The 25,038-nt window shown below is 39.9% G+C and overlaps 1 protein-coding gene across 9 annotated transcripts in view; it reads right to left on the minus strand.

Moving 5' to 3' along the window:
- Positions 1 to 25,038, minus strand: part of szt2 (SZT2 subunit of KICSTOR complex) — a 201,433-nt gene that overhangs the window by 37,668 nt on the left and 138,727 nt on the right. For 8 of the 9 annotated variants that reach the window (XR_004929430.1, XM_036131637.1, XM_036131636.1 and 5 more), the window contains 3 exons: positions 2,042 to 2,297; positions 1,872 to 1,951; positions 1,141 to 1,266 (listed from right to left, as the gene is read on the minus strand). Coding sequence is in view for 8 of the 9 variants with exons in the window: in XM_036131637.1 (XP_035987530.1) it covers positions 1,141 to 1,266; positions 1,872 to 1,951; positions 2,042 to 2,297 (462 nt within the window). In the remaining variant the exon portion in view is untranslated. Of the gene's footprint in view, positions 1 to 1,140; positions 1,267 to 1,871; positions 1,952 to 2,041; positions 2,298 to 25,038 lie in introns of those variants that run through there. The other variant, XM_036131643.1, reaches the window with a different exon arrangement.

Consider the following 25,038-nt stretch of genomic DNA (forward strand, 5'->3'; position numbering starts at 1 on the left):
GAGAGAAACAATGTCATATGCAGCCAACATTTCCAAGAAGAATGTTTTGAACATAACATGAGAGCGAGGATTTTCGGTATGTTATTCTTTTTTTTTATGTAGAATATGCTGGAACATTTGTGTACCGACCAGAGCGGCGGAGGGATACGACACACTTAGAAAGCATGCTCACTGCTGCGAAGCCCACTTATTTTATGCAACTTTGGTCTTATTTTTTCTAAAGTCGCTTGTACATTTCATGAGTTGTGAGTTGCAGTTTTTTTGGGCTTGTTTCTGAAAGTGAAGTCGATTGTTAGGGTCTAAACTAAGTGATACTGAAATATCCCTCCGCCTCATAATGCACTGCGACTCATCCGGACAGCAGCAGAGAGAAAACTCAGAAAGAGCCGTTATGACCGTATTTTCTGCAGTTCACGGTTGCAATAACTGATAACTGCTGAAAGTAGATTAGGCGGTGCAGGTCACCATTTTGAGCACAGATTGGTTCTAAAGATGAGTTTCATACTCATCTTCTAACATTGCAGAACCCAACCCATAAACCGCACTTTAATGCTTATTTGTTGTCTTTTTATGTCCCTAAAATTAATTAGTTTTAATCTAAATTTAAATGCTTAATACCATGTCTATCTTTGTTTAAGGGGTTAAAAAAATATTTTGGCATGAAAACTGATATTTATTTACAAGGGGACAGAGGGGGCATTGGGATTTGCTCTACAGCCGATACAGCACAGTTACGTCACAAACTGGGAGGTGGCAGTACTGTTCTTCACCAAGATGGCTGCCCCCATAAAAGGACCTTTAAATGAAAATTACTCTTAATTAAAAAAGCTTATCATTTATTGAACAGTATATAATAATTTTATATTTAAAGTACTTTCAGCAGTTTGAATTCTGATTTTGACCGGATTTCTCCTTTAAATTCTCTATTTAAAGGAGAAATCCGGTCAAAATCACATTTGATGTCAGACAGTAAGAAAAAAGGTTGGGTCTCTTTTTATACAGTGTATGTACGTACAGATCTGATTCCAACAGCAAGTGCTTGAAGCCTTGTTGATTGGAATTATGATCTCTGTGCTGGCTAGATGGTTCCCTTGGCAATACATGTGGGAGCCATGGAGTTCAGATAGAAAACCTGCCCACCTTTACAATGGGCTGATAGGTTGGTTCCTCTTGAATCTGCTTCCGGAAGCCGGGGTCAAAGAGAAGAGGGGTGGCACAGTAATGAACCAGCCTCGACGACTGCTTCAGAGTCTCCAAATCTGTGCCCTGCAGGGACAGGTATTGTAACTAAATATCTTAGGGATAATTGGATAGAATGGATCAATTACGACGACTTAAGGGACAAAAAAGTCAGAGTGTTTCATATTGTAGGTCAGAAAAGAGAACAAGAAGGTTCAAAGAAATAAACGGCATGCGATCTTACAGTGGGTCATAACTTTGAGAACATCAATAAATAAAACTATGATGCAGTTTGAGCACAACTTCTAGCTAAGGCAGTTGTCAAAATGGCTAAATGGCCCATTAATCCCAGAGCCAAGTCAGACTACAGACCCCTTTAGAAAGTGCATAGAAGTTAGTGCTAGTGTTTAAAATCAGGTTAATTTTAGAACCAATCGGTCCAGATGTGACGGTGTGTGACATTAACCGTTATTACGAAGGTAAAACTTTCCCCACTTTAAAGAAAGCAACAAAAAGGGTCGTAAAATGGTTTTTGGGCCGTTAAAAAAAGATAGAAACCTGGAATACTGAAATACAGCAACCAACGCTTCTGTCTCACAAGAGCCACACACATTATCAGACCAGCCATGGACTTCAGGGCTACGTTAATTATCCCTCAACAGATTATTCCTGTTTACAGCTGGGATACTTACAGAAATGGGCATGTTAGACTGTGCTGACCTCTGCTGCCAAGTGACAAACAGGTTTTCAATCTTCATCTGCTTCTCCATTTCTGTCAAGCCATACACAAAGATATGAGCTCATTCCCCATTAGGATAACTTTACAGATCCCAGACATGGTGACAGTCAGTGCTCAGATTACCTCTGCGTTCAGCAGCTTTAATCTCCAAGAGCTGGTTACCATGTCGAACCACTACATCTCCTTCCATCAAGGGTCTGATTGTGCATACGTCCCTGAGAGCCTCGTCAAAGGGAAGCAGCTCAGAGGGGAAATGAAGTGGAGCAAGGATTCGGCCAGAACTTCCTAGCCTCCCCTGCTCCTTGCTGGGCAACGGGGCAACTGCACTGCGCAGCAAGGCATCAGGTTCCATTGAAGGGCTGAGGAACGGGTTAGGATCCTGGAAAACATAGTTAAAAGATGAAACTAGACGACAAGAACAATTGTTGTTTCTCACTGGGAGCTGCCTGTCTCATATTTTACTGTCAGGACATAGAGACAGTTTTAACAGATATGTAACAACAATACATTTTTACAGAAGTTACCTACAGTAGCTTTAACAACTCTTTAAATCTGGTAAATAAAGCTCCAATTAATAAAAACACATACCATAGATGTGAAAATACAGCATCAGGAGCTTTTACACAAGTCCATTTCCCACCAATATAATTATTATAAGCTGCTCAAAACAATTAAGGGAACACTTTGCAAAATGGTCTAATCTAAACTGGAAAAACAAAATCCTGTTAGACATCATTACATAATTTGTTAGGAATCAACAGATGCAACATAATGAAAATGAAAAGTATCAACCCAAAGAGGGCTTAATTTGAAGTCACATAGAAAGTGAAACTCAAGAGCTGATGCTGCAAGCTGGTCCAATTAGCAAAAACATCATTACAAGAATTCTAAATGGTCCTCAGTAGTTTTTACAGCCCCCATGAGATGCACCGTATTTTTCAGATCATAAAGGCACACCGGATTATAAGGTGCACAGTAAATTAACGTGTCTATGTGTGTCTTTGACCACATATAAGCGCACTAGATTATAAGGCGCATTAAATATTCTTCCCAAGTGTGTAATATCATTCCGCCCCTTCACGTACACAGCTCTCTCCTGAGAGGGAGAGCTATTCATGTGTCGGGAGGACAGAGTAGTTGGAATACACTGCAGTGTTCCCTTTAAACTGTGTGCGTGCACAATCGCGCACTGCATCTAGATTCAGCACGCACAGCAAAGCTATGCTGCGCAGTACATAAAATACAAGCTTAACTGTAAACCAAATAATAATAAACCAAGTTATTTTGTACCATTTTGCAACTCTGGTGAGATGGTGTTCCACGGCTCCGCTCTGTGAGCGCCAGGTGCTGATTGGAGCACATCACTGATTGACAGGTAGGGCATACACCTTTAAAGCTGGGCAGTTTGCAGTGTGCGTCTTTGTTCTGAGCTCCGTCTGAGAAAAAATGGCCGATCTACCCTGAGTAGTTCTACCTCACTCAGTCATACTCAGGTCTTCGGTTTCAGAACATGTGATATCATTCAGGTAATTAAACACAGCGTCCAATCAACCCTGAGTTGAACGCGAGAACGAGCATGAAAAAAGCCTTCCTCAATGGAACGCAGATAACGCAATTCACCATGGTAACGGCAGGAAATAAGAAGCCTGGAAGAGCCTATTTCCCGCAAGTGGAATTAGAAATCTTTAAAGAAGACATATGGAGAATATTAAACCATAAGAAACAACGCTGTTGCTGCAGAAAAGGCGAGCTGGCGGCAGAGAACAGCTGAAAAAAGTCAATGCATGAGAGATATGAGAGTTATTTGACAGAGATTAAAGCTGTTTTCACCTCACTCATTGAACACTAAAAGGGGGGTGTGGGTGCATTGATTATAAAAGGCATTGAAAGGACATGGCAGCAAATCATGATGAAGTATGAAATGCAGTTTAATCAGATAAGGTTAAGTTTTATTATATTTAACCATACTCAACTAAAGCATTAATTGGCTATATTTAACATATGCAATTATTGATGGGATGGTGTGAGCAAGCATTACTAACTCTTCCTTCTGTTTAATTAGTGACAATCTCACTTTATAATAAACATACAGTCTATATGTATATTTTCAGCTGAAGTAAAGGAGGTGTTATTTAAGTGAAGAAATGTGCCGTAGCTCTAACAGTGTTGGGGCGAAAAATATATGAATGGAAACTAAAATACATGAATGGAAAATTATAGCTGGAAGAGTCAAAATTTGATACAGAATAAACTATTGATTTCATTCTGTGGAGTTCTGTTATTAATCTTGTGAGTCTCTGACTATGGAACAGTGCAACTGTTACATTCCTGACAGCACGACATACAGCTGCCTCTGAAAGATTTTCTGCATCTGCTATTAAAAAGTTGCCGTTGGCATAAAAACGAAGAGCAGCATAAAGAAATTGTTCAGAACTCCCCCTCGTTCCCTCATTCTGTTACAAAAGCAATGTGCGAGCTGAGAATATTGAATTAAATCATCAGTCGACCCCAAAGTGCTTTACACTGGTCAGTCATTCATGCATACATTCACACCCTGATGGTGGTGAGCTACACTGTAGTCACAGCTGCCCTGGAGCAGACTGACAGAAGTGAGGCTGCACAGTACAATATGCTTGTGCTAAATAGTAATAGTAATATCATCTTTATTGTCATTGAAACATACATTGAAACATACATTACAACGAAATTTGTTCTCTGCTTTTAACCCATCACCCTTGGGGAGCAGTGGGCTGCCATGTGCGGCGCCCAGGGAGCAATGTCTTGCTCAGGGACCCAGAGTGCAGGTGCTGGGGATCAAACCGGGTACTTGCATCCTTCTCCGAGTGCAAGCGCACTGCTTGCACTCAGTCCAGCCCATGGCAACCTTATCTCGTTGCTATGAAAGGACATAAAAGCGCCCAACGCATTCATCTCAGTCTTCTTCACTGGCAAGCCGCCAACTAGGAAGACATACAGCTGTTTTTCCCGTTGGGTTTCCCCCCACGTGGCACGTGGTTCGATTCCTCGCTGGTCCGAGAGTTTGCTGAACCAATTCTTCCCTGTATTCCTAAGCAGCAGGTCGTGACTTTTAAACTAATTGAATTCATTTTTTATCCTACTGGAAGTCGCTATCTTTCAGCGATCGTCAGACTCCGCTCGCTTGTTTTGGCCAAACAAAGCGTCGCAGAGCACCCAGAGACTGTGTTTTTCTTTTCTGTTTCCTTGCTGCCCCCTCCTGCACTATTGGAGCCACGGACCTACGGACAGCTGGGACATCCTCACTGAGGCAACACAAGTAAAAAGGTCTTTTCCCTTTTATTTCTCTTTTTCACCCATAAGGTGATATATTTTGTGCCTGGGTAGAACCTATTAGGAAATAGTGGTAATGCTTAATTACTCCCAAAGGGAGTTTTGTTTAACCCGTGCTGGATATTTCTAATGTGTGTGCATGCATTTCATAAGTGATTTTGGCTGTGTTGTTTTTGGGTTGATGATAAACTGGCTACGCCAATAGCCAACTTTCCTTTCTCCTCCTTTTCTTCATCTTTCCTTCTTTTGGTCCATGTTCAGTTTCCTGCATTTTCCTTTGAAGCGCCTTACTTCTGAAGCAAGACCGCCTCCTGATCAGAAGTCCGCCCAGACAAGGCAGGCGCGTTAGATACGTCATTAGGGCCACCCCTTCACGTACAACGCAAAGCCGTAGGTCGTATGTCGTCATAGTCGCCATCTTGGAGCGGGACAATGTAGCTCTAAATGGTTAGCTTAGCTTGTTGTGGAGTACAGACGCGTTCACCATCTGGCTTCAGGTCTGTTTTCGGAACCCGAATGGTGCTATCGCAAAGCTATTTTGTCTTTTAATGATGCTATGTCAAAGCGCCGACTTCTTGAATGTAATGTCAATCAGTCTTAAAAAAATGTGAATTGATTTACGCAGTACTACCTCCCATTTAATCAATTTTTGACTTGTTTTATTTTAATTTATTTTCTTTTGCATGTTCTTTGAGTAGCGAGTAGTGTTTCCTAGTTTTTTATTAAGTAGAATAATTGCTGTCACAGGGAATTATTAGTTTAATATATAATAATGTGTGAAATAGTAATTGTTCCACCCACACCGGACCAAGAGGAGATCCAGCTCCTGTCCACCTGACAGACGGCGGGGAGGCGGAAAGACCAGCTCCGGAAGTCAGGATTCTGCCGCTGCGGACGGCAGCGCACAACGTAGATATCAAAATGCTCACTTTAAAGACAGACTCAAGGAGTTCAGAAGACAGCACCCCAAGATACTAACTGATGGACCACATCTTCGCACTTACCAGATAAGTCTTATTTGCAACATGTTGCTTACCCTTTATGTAGCTTGTACATTGCATGCAGAAGTCTGCCATAACAAATCTGCCTCACCTGGCCCAGATCTATGACTGAAATCTGTCTAAACTTCTATTTCTCTCTTACTGCTTAATCAGATGGGCGGGACTTGTTGGGCCAGTCATGCTCGATTTGACTTATTTTTCTTTATTACTTACTTTATTTTTACTCTGGCTGACGTTCGACCACATCTTAGGGCCCCACCACCAAGAAGTGGGATGTTCTCTTATGAGGGCCTTGACTTTTCAAGGTCCCACAGGGCTTCTTGGATGAGAGCCACTGAACCGGAAGCAATGGTTCTGAACTGCTCCAATGATGTTCTGTTTCAGACTGTTCTAAGTTGTTTTGTGTTTGTGTTCATCGGGAAGGATAGGTTCAGTATTCTATGTCCAGGTCTCCCAGGAGAGACTCGTGGGTGTGTAATGATAAGTGATTACAGTAATAGACAATGAACAGGCAAACCCTTAAAGTGATTTCATTTAATGTGAATGGGGTTTTAAATCCAGCTAAGAGGAGGCAGATTTTAACAAAAATGAAAAGGGAGAATGCACAAATTGTGCTAGAGACACACCTCACTGCTTCGGAGCATAAAAAACTTAAAAGAATGGGCTTTTCAAGAGTGTATTTTTAATCTTACAAATCAAGCCACAGGAGAGGAGTAGCAACCTTGATTTCACAACAAATTCCATTTGAACAGGTCTCAGAGATCTCTGATAAGGAAGGGAGATATGTAATAGTCTCAGGGAAAATACATAATGTAGTTGTAACAATTTGTAATGTTTATGCCCCTCCCGAAAGTAACTTTGCTTTCTACAGAAACATATTTGACTTGATTATAAAGGACACAGGGGTTGTCATATGTGGAGGCGACTTTAATATCCGTCTCAATCCAAAACAAGATTCACCCAAAAACCTAGCTACTACGTTGTTGCATAAGAAAATTAATCCCTTAATGACAGAGATTGGTATTCTGGATTTGTGAAGAGATTTTTATCCATCCGGCCGTGACTATACTTTTTATTCACATCTACATGATGTCTATTCCAGGATAGATTTTCTTTTTTTACTGAAGAGAGATCGTCATCGAATTCATGATTGTGATATTGGAAGCATTGATCTATTGGACCATTCCCCCCTCTCCTGCACTGTAGATATTATTGATAACCCAGGTAGAACTTTATGGAGGTTGAATACAGGTATCCTAAATAATCTAAGATTTAAAACACAAATGAAAGAAAATGATAACGGCGATGTTGATTCAGCAACAGTATGGGATACTTTTAAAGCTGTTATGAGAGGGAGAATAATATCATTCTGTGCCTATGAAAAGAAACAAAAACAATTACGATTGATAGATCTTAATAAAACACTGAAAAATCTTGAGACACAACATAAAAAAGAACAAAAAACAGAAATACTAACTAAAATAAAAACAGTTAGAAAGGAAATAAATCTAATATGCACGCAGGAAATTAAAAAAAAAAGATATTCACAAGAAACTTATTATGAGTCTGGAGCAAAATCACTTAAAATCCTGTCAAGAAAACGGCAAAAACAACAAACAAACAACACAATATATAAAATAAGGGATATGGACTCTAAAACTATACAGTACAAACAAGAGCAAATACAAAGAACTTTCAGAAAATATTACAAGCGCTTGTATACACAACTCCAATTAGAAGGTGAACAGCAAATTGATGACTTTTTAAAATCTCTTAAATTACCATATATAACGCAAGAGCAAAACGAAATGTTACCAGCCCCTATTACTGAGTTAGAGTTAACTAAGGCTATTTCCAACCTAAAAACAAATAAATCACCTGGCCCGGACGGCTACTGTTCAGAGTGGTATAAGCTGAGCTAGTGCCAACCCTTCTCAGAGCCTTTGACACGACATTAACAGATGCAAAAATGCCCCCCTCTTGGAGGCGGTGATTTCCGTTATCCCTAAGGAGGGAAAAAATAAATTAGAGTGTAGGTCTATCTCTGTGCTGAATGTTGATTACAAACTTTATGCAACTATCCTCGCCAGAAGACTGGACAAAATTCTTCATCTTATACACAATGATCAGACTGGATTTATTTCACAAAGGCAGACTTACGACAACATTAGGCGTTCTTTACATATTATACATCATATTCAAAAGAATAATATTGAATCCTGTTTAGTTAGTATAGATGCCGAGAAGGCCTTTGATTTGGTAAACTGGCCTTTCCTATATAAAGTCTTGGAAAGATTCGGCCTGGACAACATTTTTATTAAAGGGATCGGTACATTATACAACAAACCATCGGCTCGTATAAAAATAAATGGATACCTCACTGACTCCTTAACACTGGAACGGGGCTTGAGATAGGGATGTCCAATCTCACCCCTGTTATTTGCACTTTATATAGAGCCCCTAGCCTTATGGATAAGACAGACTGAGACCATTAAAGGCATTTGCATTAATGAAGAAGACCATAAGGTGGCGCTATACGCCGATGATGTACTGATCTATTTAAGTAATCCTTATGATTCGCTCCACAAATTAATGACCGTCTGATATATTAAAGAATTAGGCGCCCGCCTATGCATTGAAAATGCATGGCGGAGGCCTTATGTTATGCACCTAATAAGGATTTCTTTATTATTATTAGGCGCCCGCCTATGCATTGAAAATGCATGGCGGAGGCCTTATGTTATGCACCTAATAAGGGTTTCTTTAATAATATTATTGCTTTTTATTCTTCCGTCACCGTTAATACAGCCCGAACCGTAGGCTGTACCCCCACAAACTATATATCAAAACGTGCGTCTCGACGGTGCGAAGTGTGCTATTTGTACTTGACGCCATTTAAAGTTACCGTGGTGACAAAATAAACCAAAAACCACTTCTCAAAACCACTTCCTACACACAGTTGACCTCACAAAAATGCAGAGCTCAGCATGGCACTTTTTTTCGGTACAGTCGTTCAGGTGTTGGGCTGGTGCACCGAAGGTCGCAGGTTCGCAACCCGCCGGGGGGTACCCAATATTTTATTTTTTTACAAGTAACAAATAAATAATTTGAACAACTGATATAAATGAATGAATGATGAAAAAATTGCTATTATTGTTATCTTTTCTTTCAAAACTGCACCGCGTTGCTGCGCTATAGCACACATGAGTTTCTGGACCTTCGGAGCTATAACAGTGATACATTTAACAGGTGTTACGGTAGCTGGTTGCGCTGCTGATAATATAAAGATGAGGAACAGAGCGCACCACTAGAGGGGCGCTAATGATCCTTTTGGATGTGGTCAGCACCCATTAAAACATGAAGAAGAAGAAGGGCGCACCACTTTTAAAACAGAAGAAGAAGAAGTGGTCATAAACGGTGATGCGGAGCTGTTATGGTAAGTGTGTTAAGCCGGGCATACACTGTACGAGTTTTTCAGTTGTGGTACTTATATCGTATCAAACTGTGCGACGGAACCGCGGGTTTAAAAGTTTCACCGCTCATGATCTGTGTACGGCGCAACGCTCGGACGCGACCGGAGTGCTCATACTGTAGAAGAAGAAGAAGATGAAGAAGAAGAAGAAGATGAAAGTGTCGATGGCTACTAAACATTACCGGAGAGAAACATGCTGCTTTGGCAATATGTGCAATTTTGTGTGCAGAAAGCCCTAAAAAGAAAAGGCGACGACGTATTTGGAGAAAGACATGGCTGAGGAAACATGACTACTAGGGTTTGCCAGTTTTACAGAAAGAACTTGAGGTAAGCTGGCGACAGTTGTCGTGCCAAACTAGGTATCCCCGCCAGGATTTGTATCCCCTGCGTCGGGAGCGCGCATTCAGCTTGCTGAACGCAGTAAACTCCGCCTCATTTCCAGACAATTCGGCGTGAAAATCAAGATGTTTTATTTCTCTTAGCGAAATATAGGAATAGTGCCGTTACATTATCGTTCAGTTAATGGGTTAAAATTGAAAACGTAACACTTGTTAGTACGATCGTAAGGGATTGCTATGTCGGTTAAAACTAGACTGATCACTCAGTATAACACGTTCTGATAAAGTAAATGGCTCTGTGGTCATCTCCAGATGTGTCACGAAAGTATTATGTCATTAGATTGTTGCATGTCTGTCTGCTGAAACTAAAAACCCACCTTCCTGAGTCCATCACAGCTGTCTACTTGTTCGTTTTTTTTGTGTGGATAGACCCGCATGAATGGATTATATAAAGCTGATTCCAAGTGTAATCAAATGAACACAGAATAAAGTTACTGCCAAAATGATCAGATCTAATGATATTTTAATTCAGCCAAGAACCATATTAAGAAAACAAGATGTGTCGCTTTAAAAAAAAGAACAGTATATGAGGAGTTTCAAAATATATTACAATATATAATATTGTAATATATTTTATATATATTTTAATATATTGTAATAACATAATACAAAAAGTGTATTATGTCAGTAGTGGTTTAAAAATATATTACAATTTTATTAGAATAGGATGTTTAAAAAAATATTTGGACTTCACATTAAAAGTTTTATTGATTTCAAACACTGCAGCCAATTGTTATATGTGCTGACCAGACAGGTTGGTCTGAAAGTTTTCCTCTCTAAGGAAACCCAGCAGGTTGCATCAAGTCTCTCCAAGCAGCATTCACTCCTCCTGAAAGCGTAGAGCCACAGTGGACAGTCGTCTGCATTGTTGATGGCTTTGCAGCAATCCCTCATACTGAGCATGTATGAAGCTTCATATTCATAAGTTAAACTGCTATCCTTAGGTTGTGAGAATTGATCCTTGCATTTTTACTGGGATTTTGAGGTTCTATTGGCTAATTTTTTCAAAGTAGGCTGACAGGAAAGGGGTTATGAGAGGGAGGAAGTCACGCGGTAAAGGACCTCAGGCTAAGTCGAGGACTAAGGCCTCTTATATATATATATATATATATATATATATATATATATATATATATATATATATATATATATATATATACCCGTGCACCATCAGAGCAGGCCCCAATCTTTGGATTTGTAAGTAATGCTGTCCTCATCTTGCACAAAGTCAGCCAAGAAATGTATGCTGGAAACAGACTATCATGCTGAGCATATATGTATCCCCTTCCAAAATGGATTAGCAGTATCCCACATTCTAGATTTTTGGCATATAAATACCTCTTATAACAACAAGCACCTGCTGAAAATTTGAAGCTGTTAGCTCTTTTAATGAAGAAGTTACAAGGGGATACAAAAAATATCGGGGTCAGCCTGCCAGAATATGTATCCCCTTCCAAAATGGACTAACAGTAGCTCACATTCTTGAGTCTTGGCACATAAACACCTCTTATAATCACAAACAACTGTAGAAAAGTTCAAGCTGTTAGCTCTTTAAATTAAGAAGTTACAAGGGGATACAAAAAATATCGGGTCCAGCCTGCCACAATATGTATCACCTTCCAAAATGGACTAACAGTAGCCCACATTCTTGAGTTTTGGCACAAAAGGTGGGTTTTTAGTTTCAGCAGACAGACATGCAACAATCTAATGACATAAAGCTAATACTTTCGTGACACGTCTGGAGATGACCACAGAGCCGTTTACTTTATCAGAACGTGTTATACTGAGTGATCAGTTTAGTTTTAACCGACATAGCAATCCCTTACGATCGTACTAACAAGTGTTACGTTTTCAATTTTAACCCATTAACTGAACGATAATGTAACGGCACTATTCCTATATTTCGCTAAGAGAAATAAAACATCTTGATTTTCATGCCGAATTGTCTGGAAATGAGGCGGAGTTTACTGCGTTCAGCAAGCTGAATGCGCGCTCCCGACGCAGGGGATACAAATCCTGGCGGGGATACCTAGTTTGGCACGACACCGTGCACATTTAACACCCCAGTCTTTTGCTCTTTGTTTATCAACAACGAGATATGTCGATTTTAAAAACAGAACAATGTATTAGGAATTTAAAAAAATCAATTTCATTTTATTAGAATGTGATGTTTAAAAATATTTAGACTTCGCAAAGCTGGAGGTTAAAAGTTTTATTGATTTCAAACACTCTCCTGATGCAGGGGATACAAATTCTGCCGGGGATAAGTCGTTTGGCTGTGCTATCCTAGCGCAGCAGGTCTTGGTGATATCACAGTAAAATGAGCAAAAGTCTGGGCTATTTCTGCCCTGTGATGAACTGCCGACCTTTACAGGGTCTACCCCGCCTCTCGCCCATTGACAGCTGGAGATCGGCACCGGTCCGAACCCAGCAGGGATAAACGTGTTAGAAAATGGATGATGGATGGTCTGGGCTATTTCTTTTTCTTTGCCATCAAGATCTTTGCCAACTGGCGCCAGAAAATACTATTATTGGGCTTTCTTCATCTGGAAACAAATGTTTACAACACCTTACATATTGAACGCACTCAGCTGACAATACAGCGATCTGATTGGCTGAGCAGCAAAAATCGAATCACGTGACCTCTCGGCCCGGAGCGCAACAGTTTAGATTTTTTATCAGCAATAACTTATTAATGTGCAAGAGAAAACGTGGGATTATTGGTGTTTTGAGATCACTGCTATGTGTAGCAACCTATCTAAGTGCAAGAAAGTTGCTGTCTGACAGTTCATACGAAACTTCTTAAGGAGACGTCCCACAGATTCTGGCCCACGGACTCGTTTTGAGGAAACTACGGTTGTAGCTCAGTGTCTGCCTTGCGGTGGTTGTGGAGAGGTGTCTGTTTTGTAGAATAAATCATCCGCCGATGAGTTATTGATCTGGAAAGCCGAATCTGAAACCACCGAAAAACATTTCAGATCCCAAATGTACAGCGTTCTAATTCTTCCAGTCTATTAGCAGCTTCCCGTAAGAGGTCGGACACTGAACGTCTGCCTGCTGAGTTATTATTAAACAATGCTTCATGTCGGGGAAAAGCCATGTAGATTTGACCGACGCAGTAAAATGCTAACCAACCAATGGGAAGAAGTTGAGCCCTTAAGACACAGGCCTCCTCATTTGCATAATGAGGCAGAAATGCATACAGAAATGTAAAAAGGACTGGCAGAAATGTAAAAAGGAGAGACAGAAATGTAAAAAGGACAGGCAGAAATTTAAAAAGGAGAGACAGAAATGTAAAAATGGCAAACAGTAATGTAAAAAGGACAGATAGGAAATGTAAAAACGAGAAACAGAAATGTAAAAAGGACAAACAGAAATGTAAAAACGAGAAACAGAAATGTAAAAAGGACAGATAGAAATGTAAAAACGAGAAACAGAAATGTAAAAAGGACAAACAGAAATAAATAGCATCTGAGAAATAAATAGGGCAAAAAAATACAAAGAAAGAATAAAACAGACAAAAATATTATAACATGCACATAAATAAATACTTAAAAAAATAAGTAATTAATAAATAAAGTGGCTAATTAAAGGAAATATATACATTTTGTCTCACTGTATAATTCATTTTCTATCTGCATTTATTTGTGCATTGTATTTTTGGTGGCACATAATTGTATGCACATTAAGTTATTGAGCATTTATTTATTTCTGTATTTATTTTTAAATATGGAAGACTTGGTCCTCCATACTCCAGGGCTCAACAAGAGTTCATCTAAAGATGTTTTAGAACTGATTGGTGAACTTTAGTTTATATTTCAGAAAGTTAGTTATAAGTAGAGTTATGTGGTTTTTTGTTTTTTGGATACAATCCGGGTTAGCACCCGAACATCCCTTTCAGACAGCTTCCTCGTGCGTCCACAGTTAATCCTGTTGGATGTGGTTCATCCACATTACCCTGGACACCGTGGCTCTTGATACATCACAAACACTTGCTGTCTTGGTCACAGATGCAAGGCAAGGCAAGGGAAATTTATTTATATGGCACAATTCAGTACATAGACAATACAAAGTGCTTTACATGATTAAAATATAGCAAAATAAACGCAAGTAGGAATAAAATGTAGATAGAAAATAGAATAAAAGCAAGTACAGATAGAATGTAGAAACAAAGAAGAACATTAAAAACAGTAAAACAGTTTAACTAGAACAGTCAAAGGCAATTTTAAACAAATGTGTTTTTAATCTTGATTTTAAAGAACTCAGGCTTTCCGCACTTTTACAGTTTTCTGGAAGTTTGTTCCAGATAAGTGGAGCATAGGAACTGAATGCTGCTTCTCCTTGTTTAGTTCTGGTTCTAGGTATGCAGAGTAGGCTGGAGCCAGAAGACCTTAGTGGTCTGGAAGGTTGATACACTGATAACAACTCTGTAATGTATTTATGTGCTAAGCCATTTAGGGATTTATAAACTAACAGAAGTATTTTAAAGTCTATTCTCTGAGATACAGGGAGCCAGTGTAAGGACTTTAGAACTGGGGTGATGTTCTCTACTTTCTTAGTCTTGGTGAGGACGCGGGCAGCAGCGTTCTGGATCAGCTGCAGCGATCTGATCCACTTTTTAGGCAGAACTGAGAAAACACCGTTGCAGTAATCTGATCTACTAAATATAAACGCATGGATTCGTTTTTCCAGATCCTTTTGAGACATTAGTCCTTTAATCCTGGAAATGTTCTTCAGGTGATAGAAAGCCGACCTTGTAACTGTCTGCAAAATGCTTTTGGAGGTTCAGGTCTGAGTCCATCACTACACCAAGGCTTCGGGCCTGATCAGTGGTTTCTAGCTGAAGCGACTGAAGCTGTGTGCTAACTTTTGATCTCTCATCTATTGGTCCAAATATTATTACTTCAGTTTTGTTTTTATTTAATTGAAGAAAGTTTTGACACATCCAGCAAGATGTGCACCAACAATCTGTCCTCCTTTGAACTCAACCATGTCACCCATAATGTTGTGTGCATTGTAATATTTTGAGCAAAACTGTGCTCTTACCCTGCTAATTGGACCTTCACACTCTGCTCTTATTGGTTCAATGTGCAATTAATGAAGAATAGCCACCAGGCTGGTCCAATTTAGCCATGAAACCTCCCACACGGAAATGAGAGGTGTTTCAGTTTCATTGTCAAACTCCTGTATATAGTGTATTTCACTTACTGATTTGAGTTACTGAAATAATTGTCTATACTTTTATTTATTAAGATTTAATTCTAGTGTTTATGTAAGGCAGAGGTTACAAATGTAAACGTTATGACCTTTTGTTTGGACCGTTTTTGCCTTTTCTTCTTTCTATTAAAAACGTCTCTAAAAGAAGAGGTGGAAACAACGCCCCCAAAATGACGCTTGTGGCCAAAAACTGTATTATGTCAGTAGTGGTTTAGGACTACCGTAGCAAATGAATGGCAAACTTTGACTGTTGGCTGTCGCCAATTAGGTCATTAGCTGCGTCTCAGATCGAAATACGCAGTTTGCAGCTCTGCAGACGCAAAGTTTTCCTGGTCGGCAGGTTTTGATGAATACAAATCCTTTTCACTCAGAATGTTTGATTTAAAATCCCCAACCGACGAGAGACTACGGCCAAGGAACTCGGAAGCTTTGCCTTTGACGGTCATGCCCACCACCAGGCGGGCGCCTTTTTCAACTTCTTCAGAAGTTGAACGATTCTAGTTATTGTTGCTCTTTGACAATGTAATTTGTAAAAAAAACTGGTCAGTTATATAACTTGTTTAGCTTGTTTTTATCGCTTATATAACTTGTTTCGCTTATATTATGGGAAGAACTGGTACTTGTTTTTGAGTTCACATAAACTAAGAGCAACATATATGCCCGTGCTCTGAGTTTTGCCTGTTATTTTGTTTCTCACATAAAACTAAGAACAACATGTGTTATTTTGTTATAACTTGTTTTAACTTGTGGTGGGAACTTATGACAATGTGTTGTGGGAAAGACTGATTTCATGTGAAACTAGAATTGTATTGTGCTTCATACACTGATTTGCGCTCTGAGTTTGTGATGTTATTTTATTTCTCACATCGATTGCGCTCATGTTTCGTTTCACACACTGCTAAGATGCTGGGAACGGTCTCTGTTTTGGAAACCTGTTTTGGGAAATGGATCAGCTGTGGGGAGACAAAATGGCCATTTTTTCTCCACACCTGACCCTCTGTTTGTAAGTATATAAAGGGGAGACTGCCCTCAGTCCGGTGAAGTCTGCCGTGGGAGGATGCCCGGCCGCGTTGATGTCGCTCTAACCGGACTGACCGACTTCCCGGTTCTGTGCCATGGTAAGAGACCTGTTGAACGTCACGCCTGTTTGAAAGCTTGTCGGCTTTGATGCTTGCTACTTTGCGTGTGCGAAGTGCTTGCTGTGTTTGTTGCTATATTCTGTGGGGTAGCAGAAATAGCGTTTAAGAAATGCTTGCTGTTTGGTGTTGCTGTATTCTGTGGGGTAGCAGAATGTGTTTAAGAAGTGCTTGCTGTTTTGTGTTGCTGTATGCTGTGGGGAATAATAAATGTGGGCACTATTATCCTAACAGAAACAGTGTTTGTGTTTTTATTTGTGTGTTGCCAATCTCTTCCGAACCTGTATAAAAATTTCATAAAACACCGTCCTAGAAAACTTTGGTTAGTACTCAGGATATAAATTAAATATACAAAAGACACAAATTTTGACTATTAACTATAAACCCACAAAGCAACTTAGAGAAAAATACAATTTTAATTGGGATCAAAGGTCACTGAAATATCTCGGAATAAACTTGCCAAAAATAATTCGAACATTAGCAGAGATAAATTATGGACCCCTCTTGGTGAAAATTAAAGACGACATACACAGATGGACCTCAATTTCGTTTCTTAGTCTTAGCCACAGAATTGATACTGTATAAATGAATATTCTCCCACGGTATCTCTACTTATTTCAGGCACTCCCTGAATAAGATTATCTCTAGATTTATTTGGCAGGGTAAAAAACCCAGGGATAGATTTAAGACTTTACAGCTCCCAAAAGAGCAAGGTGGTATGTCATTACCTCATTTTAAAATACTATTTTCATGCAGCCCAGACTAGACCTCTGATTAATTTGTGTAACCCATCTTACCAAGCTAGATAATATAGAAAAATATAGAACTCTTAAGTCAAACTGATCCCCCAATACATGCAGCACTAGCCAGTGTTGTAGTACTCGAGTCCGAGACTCGAACTCGAGTCCGAGTCATTAGCTAAATTTAGAGACTCGTGACTTGACTTGGACTTGAGCACTGGTGACTCGAACTTGGACTCGGACTCCTACGTTCAGATCATTCTGACTCGGAGATTGAGAAAAAGACTCGACTTTTTTTAATATCATTAGGCTATAATTTTAATATGTCATTAGAATATTATTTGATGTATGATTTTAATATCTAAATGTCGTACCGCGCACGTGACGTCACCATCTCATGAGCAACGCCCCTTGCCGCTAAGGTTGGGCAAACGGTGTGAGAGCGCACGTAGCAACCAGCCGTTACACATGCAACAGATACAACTATATGACCGACTTTTCCGCTGTTAAACTATCACAAAAGGATGTCCAGGTGCCCAGTTTACTGGTAGAACTGTGGAACAACATACCAACGTTCAGCTCAAACGATGGCTTGAGTGTCGAGGGCTTAGAAAGACTGGGAAACGGGCCGAGTTGATAGAAAGGTAAGTCAATGTTTTTCTCCTGCTCGGCGTTCATTGCGTCATCGGCCGTTTTTTTTTTTTCTGTTTGTAGTCACCGTCCAGGAATCGGTATAAATTGTCCGGCCCGCCGAACAATTTAGTCCGGTCCGGTGGCCATGCATTATCATTATCCAACGGCTGTATCTCCTCGCTGCATCGACCGATCTTCACCAGATTTGTTGTGAGTAATGGGGGAACGCTGCCGAACGCGTTTGTGGGAATCGCCCGGTGGACGGGCGAGGAAAATGCGTGACAGCATCTGTGGTGGCGGGCGGCCGGCGGTGCGCGAACCCCGCCCGCCGACCGGCACCGCGGCGGTGGCCAATAGGCCGGAGCGCGCTTGGCTGCGAGGGCCGATCGACGCCGCTTGCGGCTTTAACATCCTTCATATGCGGCCTATCAGCGTACCTCGAGTCGCTGTTGCACGTTCCATAACAACAATATTTAAAAACCATGGTTAGGAGACGTCTTAGACTTGGAAAAAGCGGTAGTTTTACCGAGTAAAACCAAGGGTAACTACAGCGAAAGAGTTATTAGTGCAATGAAATGTTACTGCTTCATGTCATACATCACACGTCACGGCATGTTCCTACAACGAACTTGGATCAATAGTGACTCGACTCGGACTTGACTCGGATGAGTAGTGGACTCGACTCGGACTCGACTCGGATTTTTTTTTTAATGACTTGGACTTGACTCGGACTTGAACACTGGTGACTCGAACCTGGACTCGGACTCGAGGCATAGTGACTTGACTACAACACTGGCACTAGCACACAAACACCTGGGAGGACTAATAGATAAGGTATAGAATCCATGGACCAGAGAGCAGTTAAAAATTTGGAATATGATAAAGGATGAGTATAAGCTAAATGACAGGTTACAAATAATTAAATGGTGTGCTTATGATCCGGATTTTAGGCCTAATGTAATAGATAAAGGATTTAAAACGTGGATTTCGAAAGGGATAACGACATACTATTCTCTTACAGAAAAGGGACAATTCAAAAGCTTTGATAGATTGAAGGAAGACCACAACCTGGATCGAACTTAATTTTTTAGGTTCCTCCAGGTGCGTAGTTGCTTCGCACCAATCAGAAACGAAACAGACCTCAATGACCCCATATCAAAAATCATTATTGATGCTTATCAAGGGAAAGCAAACAAGGGTGTCATCACCAGAATTTATAAAGGTTTATTGTCTAAAAAGTCCCATGATACAGATAACGTTAGGAAAAAGTGGGAGAGGAGGGTAATCTGTTAATATCTGAGGAGGATTGGTTTAACATTTGCCAATCCCAGTGGAAATGCACCAGCTCTCATTCATGGCGAGAGTTTGGTTGGAAGTGTATGATCCGTTACTTTTTTACACCAAAACAAAAGACACATTTTTCTGTGTGTTGGAGCTGTGTGTTGAAGGCAATGTGGACACCTGGAAGCTAATCATTGGCATATCTTTTGGGAATGCCCAGTAGTTAAACCCTTTTGGGCAGAGCTTCATAAAGTATTAAGTGGTCTATTTAACACCAATCTACCTATGCAGTTTACAACTTTTTTTTGAGGAAATTTTGATTTACAGATCAAGAAAGCTGATGAATACTTATTTGTTATTTTGATAATGGCTGGTAAAAAAGCACTCATGAGACGTTGGTCCACCCCCGACCCACCTACAATACAGGAGTCTTGTAAATGACATTTACGTGATGGAAAGGATCACTTCCTCCCTGCGACTTCAAAAAACCATATTCACTAAGAGGTGGGCCAAGTCGGTAAAACATGCTGGTCTTGAACAGACAGAAGTACGGAATGGATGACCATGTAATGCTGTCATTTAATCATTTTATTTGAATGTTTTGTTGTATCAAAGGATTAATGTACCTCTCACACCCTACTTCAAAACTGCTTGGTCGACATTTTATTTTATTATTTTGGTTTTTCATGTAGGTCTATCCTTCCCAGTTAGATGCAATTTACTTAACTTTGTATTATCCTGTACACACACAAAAAAAGCACCCCTAAATCTTAGCTCAGCACCCCTGAAAAATTACTGATTCATCGTATTCCTGCTTGTCAGTTCGGCTCTGCCAGACGTGCGTACATGCACAGGTTCGCCCGGAGTGCCTACGTATTAAACGCTCGGCGTTCTCACTGTGTCATTTCAACGCTGCCATGCCAGCGGGGGTGGGGCCTGCCACTCCCCGCAGCCAGTCACTAATGCGCCAGGCCTTTGATTGACAAGGTAGACACCCCCCCTTTAACTCCACTCTCATTGGTTGTGCTGCCTTAAATTCCACCTTCCCTCTTTCTGATTGCCTGTTTTCTATTGTGTGTGTGTGTGCGTGCATGGTCGTGCGTGCTTGGAGTGCGAGATTTAAGTTTTGATTCATACTGGGATACTGCGGTTACCACAATTAATACTAGGCTACGAAACTAGTCCCAGTTAAGAAACTAAATATCTGCACTAAAATAGGTGAAAGCTGCTGAGTGCAGTTCTGAGCAGAAGCAGGAGAGAGAGTTTTGATTTGTTGAAATGGAGAAATGTAAGTAACTAACGTTAGCATCTCAAAATAGCACTTAATTCTGAAGTATAACACATTTTATCAACAAAAACCTAATCTCTTTTATAAAACAAAATATTCTGTGCCAGGCAGGTTCTGAAGACTGCTGGAAAGATGGAAAAGCATAGACTGTAGGCTATTAAAAGTTCAGATTTCTACAATTCCCACACTTTCTGCCATTGGGCTTAAGTGGCGGAACGGATGGTAAAATGTGTGATTAGCTGAGCACCTAGAGCCGTTTTTTTTCCAGCAGGCTTCCACTGCACATCTGTCAATGAGAACAGAGGGGGACTGTGATGCCGCGAATCCTTGCGACCACATGCTTGGTGTCACATATGAAACAGTTTGATGTAAAGACTTCTTACCTCTGAGAAGTTTATAGTATGACATGTACCTGTACGTGTGGTGTCTGCGCAGAGTCCACCTTGAGTACGGTTCGAGTACGCGTGGACATACACAGATTTTGAGCCCATTGTATCACATAAAAATCGGTCAGTAAGCACAATGGCAATCATATGTAAGGCGCACCAGATTATAAAGTGCACCATCTATTTTTGAGAGAATGTAAGGATTTTAAAGGACGCCTTATAGTTTGAAAATGGCAGAAGATCTGCAGATCTCAGTGCTGCATTTGATACAGTTGATCAAAAATATTCTCCTAGAAAGACTTGAACATACTGTAGGGATTAAGGGAAAATCATTAGGCTGGTTTAAATCTTATCTGTCTGACGGATTCCATTTTGTTCATGTTAACAATAAATCTTGTTTGAACTCTAAGGTCACTTGTGGAGTACCACAGGGTTCAGTCCATGGGCCAATTCGCTTTATATATATATATATATATATATATATATATATATATATATATATATATATATATATATTAGGGCTGGGCAACGATTAAAATATTTAATCGCACTGATTAATCGCGATTAATCGCGATTAATCGCATTGTATTTACAAACTCCAAGAATGAATTCAAAAGTAGTGTAAAGAGCACTTTTATTTTAATGTTCTGCTGCCATATGAACAAAAGTGTTGTAACATTTGTAGCACTTATCAGTAACACATATTTAGTGTAAAGCTCAACTTAAACATGTAAAACAAAAAATAGCAATAATAATAAATTAAAGCTTATTGCCACTGACAGGGAATTCTCTTTATGGGGAAAAAATCTACCAAAAACAGGCAATTTCTGAGGTAACAGCAGGGAGCAGCATTACCATTTTATGTTCAATACCAAAGTTTAACTTGGCAGTGGTTCCAACTAACTTGTTTCTGTCATATTCCATGCTGGAAGAACTTTAAACTGAAATGCTTGCTAACTCGATATGCTTGCGTTTATTTGACGTTGACACGCGGTTTTTTGTTGTTGCTTTCTCGCGCGCATATAGTGAATGGCAGGGGGAAAACAGGCAAAAATACATGGATACTTTGAAACGAGAAGCGACTTCACCGACGGCGTCGATGCAGACCCCCCCCCGCTCCGCTCCGCACAAAACTTGTTCCGGCCGCCAACTCACCGCCTCGCCTCGCCCCGCCCCGCCTAAGCTCGCTCGCGGTACCTGCGGGAAACACCGCCTTCCGCATGTCAGCTGTGTTTTTTTCCGGCCAGCACCTTTCTTCCTCTTTGAATCTGAGGCTGGGCTGACAGCGAGGTTATTGGCGCATTATCGCCACCTACTGTTCTGATTCAAACCCCTACACCGCAGCAACAGACCTTCACAAAATAAAAGCATGTGACCAACATGCGTTAACGCGCGTTAAAGAAAATATCGCCGTTAATAGTCTAATGAGTTAACGCGAAATTAACGCGTTAACTTGCCCAGCCCTAATATATATATATATATATATATATATATATATATATATATATATATATATATATATATATATATATATATATATATATACACATACATATACATACATATATACATATACATACATATATACATATACATATACATATATATATATATTAGGGCTGGGCAAGTTAACGCATTAATTTCGCGTTAATTCATTAGACTATTAACGGCGATATTTATTTTATCGCGCATTAACGCATGTTGCTCACATGCTTTCAGTCAGTGTCAGTCAGCAGGCGCGCTGACTGCAGCGCGCTGTCACGGCAGCACTCTCCCGCTCCCCCTCCCCTCTCGTACATGGCTCAGCGGCGCCAGCCAATCAGCACGCAGGCTCAGCCTGGCCTGCCCACTTAGCTCTCACACAAACTTAATACACAAACAGCTGAGAGAGACCGCAGCAGCGAAAAAACATGAACAGGGGAAGTAGCACCGTTTGGCTTTATTTTTATACCGTAAATGAAATCAAGCTGTATGTTTTGTAAAAAGCCGGTTCATTTCAGTGGAAACACAACAAATTTATCTAAGCACGTGAAAAAACATGAAAACGTCGAGCCCCAGAAACGGAGAGAGGAGACGAAACTTCTGTCATTGCCCTGACAGACCCACAGACGTCTCTAACTGAGGCGTTTCATTCCTCCAGGGAACATCCAGGTAGATCAGTGGATGGATGGATGGATGGATGGATGTTACTGGAGCCCACACATAACATGTAATTAAGACCTTGAAAGAACCCAGTACATATATTAAAAAGTGTTATTTAAGATAAGATAACATTAGCTAATCCTTTTTTTATCCCACGACGTGGAAATTTATAGGATTAAAGCAACAGGCAGGTGCACACAACACAGACAAAATTACATAAGGATTGAAATATATAAGAGGTGGATTAGCGAAAAAACACTGAACATTATTATTATTATTATTGTTATTATTATTATTATTATTATTATTATTATTATTATTATTATTATTATTTAATTGCAATAATAAAATAAAAACCACAAAACCCAAAAGGTCAACAGTTTCATGATACATCAAGCTTAGGGACTGGCTAATATACAGCAGGTCAAAAAAGGCCATATTTTGGCTGCAGTGCTTGCTGTTCTCTTATGAAGAAAAGATCAACTAGTGCACTAAATTCAATAGATGGGTTGAAAATATCCAGTATAAAATAAGTGCTACAAATGTTACAACACTTTTGTTCATATGGGAGCAGAACATTAAAATAAAAGTGCTCTTTACACTACTTTTGAATTCATTCTTGGAGTTTGTAAATACAAACTCCAAGATTAATTAATCGCGATTAATCGCGATTAATCAGGGCGATTAATCGTGATTAAATATTTTAATCGTTGCTCAGCCCTAATATATATATATATATATATATATATATATATATATATATATATATATATATATATACACACACACACACACACACATATACACACATGCACACTTCCCACTGGTGAAATTATCAGACACCATGGGGTTCATTTCTACTGTTATGCTGATGATACTCCACTATATTTATCCATAAATCCTGACAAAACCAATCAATTACTTCGTCTACAAGCATGTCTTGATGACGACAAAGCCTGGGTGACCTTAAATTTTCTGCTTTTAAATTTTGACAAGACATTAGCCTTTGGAAATTAAGTAAAAAACATTTGTCTTTTTTTTTTTGACCAGGACATGTATTTTAAATCCCATATTTAACAGGTTTCCAGGGTTTCTTTTTTTAACCTTTGGAGTTTTACCAAAATTAGAAATATTTTGCCCAGGAATGACACTGAAAAACTAATCTGTGCATTTGTTACATCATATTGTAAGTCTGTACTATCAGGAAGTCCAAGAAATCCAGTTCAAAGCCTTTAGCTGATCCAAATTGCTGCAGCAAGAGTTCTGATGAAAATTAACAAGAGAGATCATATTTCTCCTATTTTAGCTTCCCTTCATTAGTTTCCTGTTAAATCAAGAATAGAATTTAAAATTATCCTTCTCACGTATAAAACCCTCAATAATCAAGCTCCATCATACATCAGAGATCTGACTGAAGCGCTCTGCTGGTGGTTCCTAGAGTCTCAAAAGTAGAATGGGATGCAGATCTTTTAGTTATCAGGCTCCTCTCCTGTGGAACCAACTCCCAGTTTTGGTCCATGAGGCAGGCACCATGTCTACTTTTAAGATTAGACCTAAAACCTTCATTTTCGATAAAGCTTATAGTGGCTTGGGTTTTTCTGAGCTATCTTTTTTTACTTATGCTGCTATAGGCTTATGCTGCTGGAGGACACTTTGTTGTCAGACTGTTCCCCAATTTGCATTGTTTGTTATTTCAACTTTTTGTTTCTCTGTCTTTTTTCTCTTCATAGAAGGTACACCTGGTCTGTGACACCATCCAGGGGAGGCAGATCTTCTGCCATTACCATATAACATAGAAAGGATTTGTGGATTACCGTGTGCTTCTGTGCTTTTTGTGTTTCTGCTTTGTCTCGTGTGTATTGTGAATTGCCTCTATATATATAAAATTTAATTGGATGCATGTCAACATCTAATGTGCAACCTAGTGGAGAGGGATGGACCTAAACATGATGACCTAGAAATGTTCTGTTGGATGTAGGTCAGAGTACCATGGAGGCCAGTCAATGTATTAGTGCCTTCATCCTCCAGGAACATGTCTACATACTCAGGCTGGGCATTATCATGGCCCTGGAGGAACCCAGGACCCACTGCACCAGCAAAGGGTCTAAGGCAGGGGT

This window comes from Fundulus heteroclitus, unplaced genomic scaffold, assembly GCF_011125445.2.
Source record: "Fundulus heteroclitus isolate FHET01 unplaced genomic scaffold, MU-UCD_Fhet_4.1 scaffold_45, whole genome shotgun sequence".
Classification (NCBI taxonomy): Eukaryota; Metazoa; Chordata; class Actinopteri; order Cyprinodontiformes; family Fundulidae; genus Fundulus; species Fundulus heteroclitus.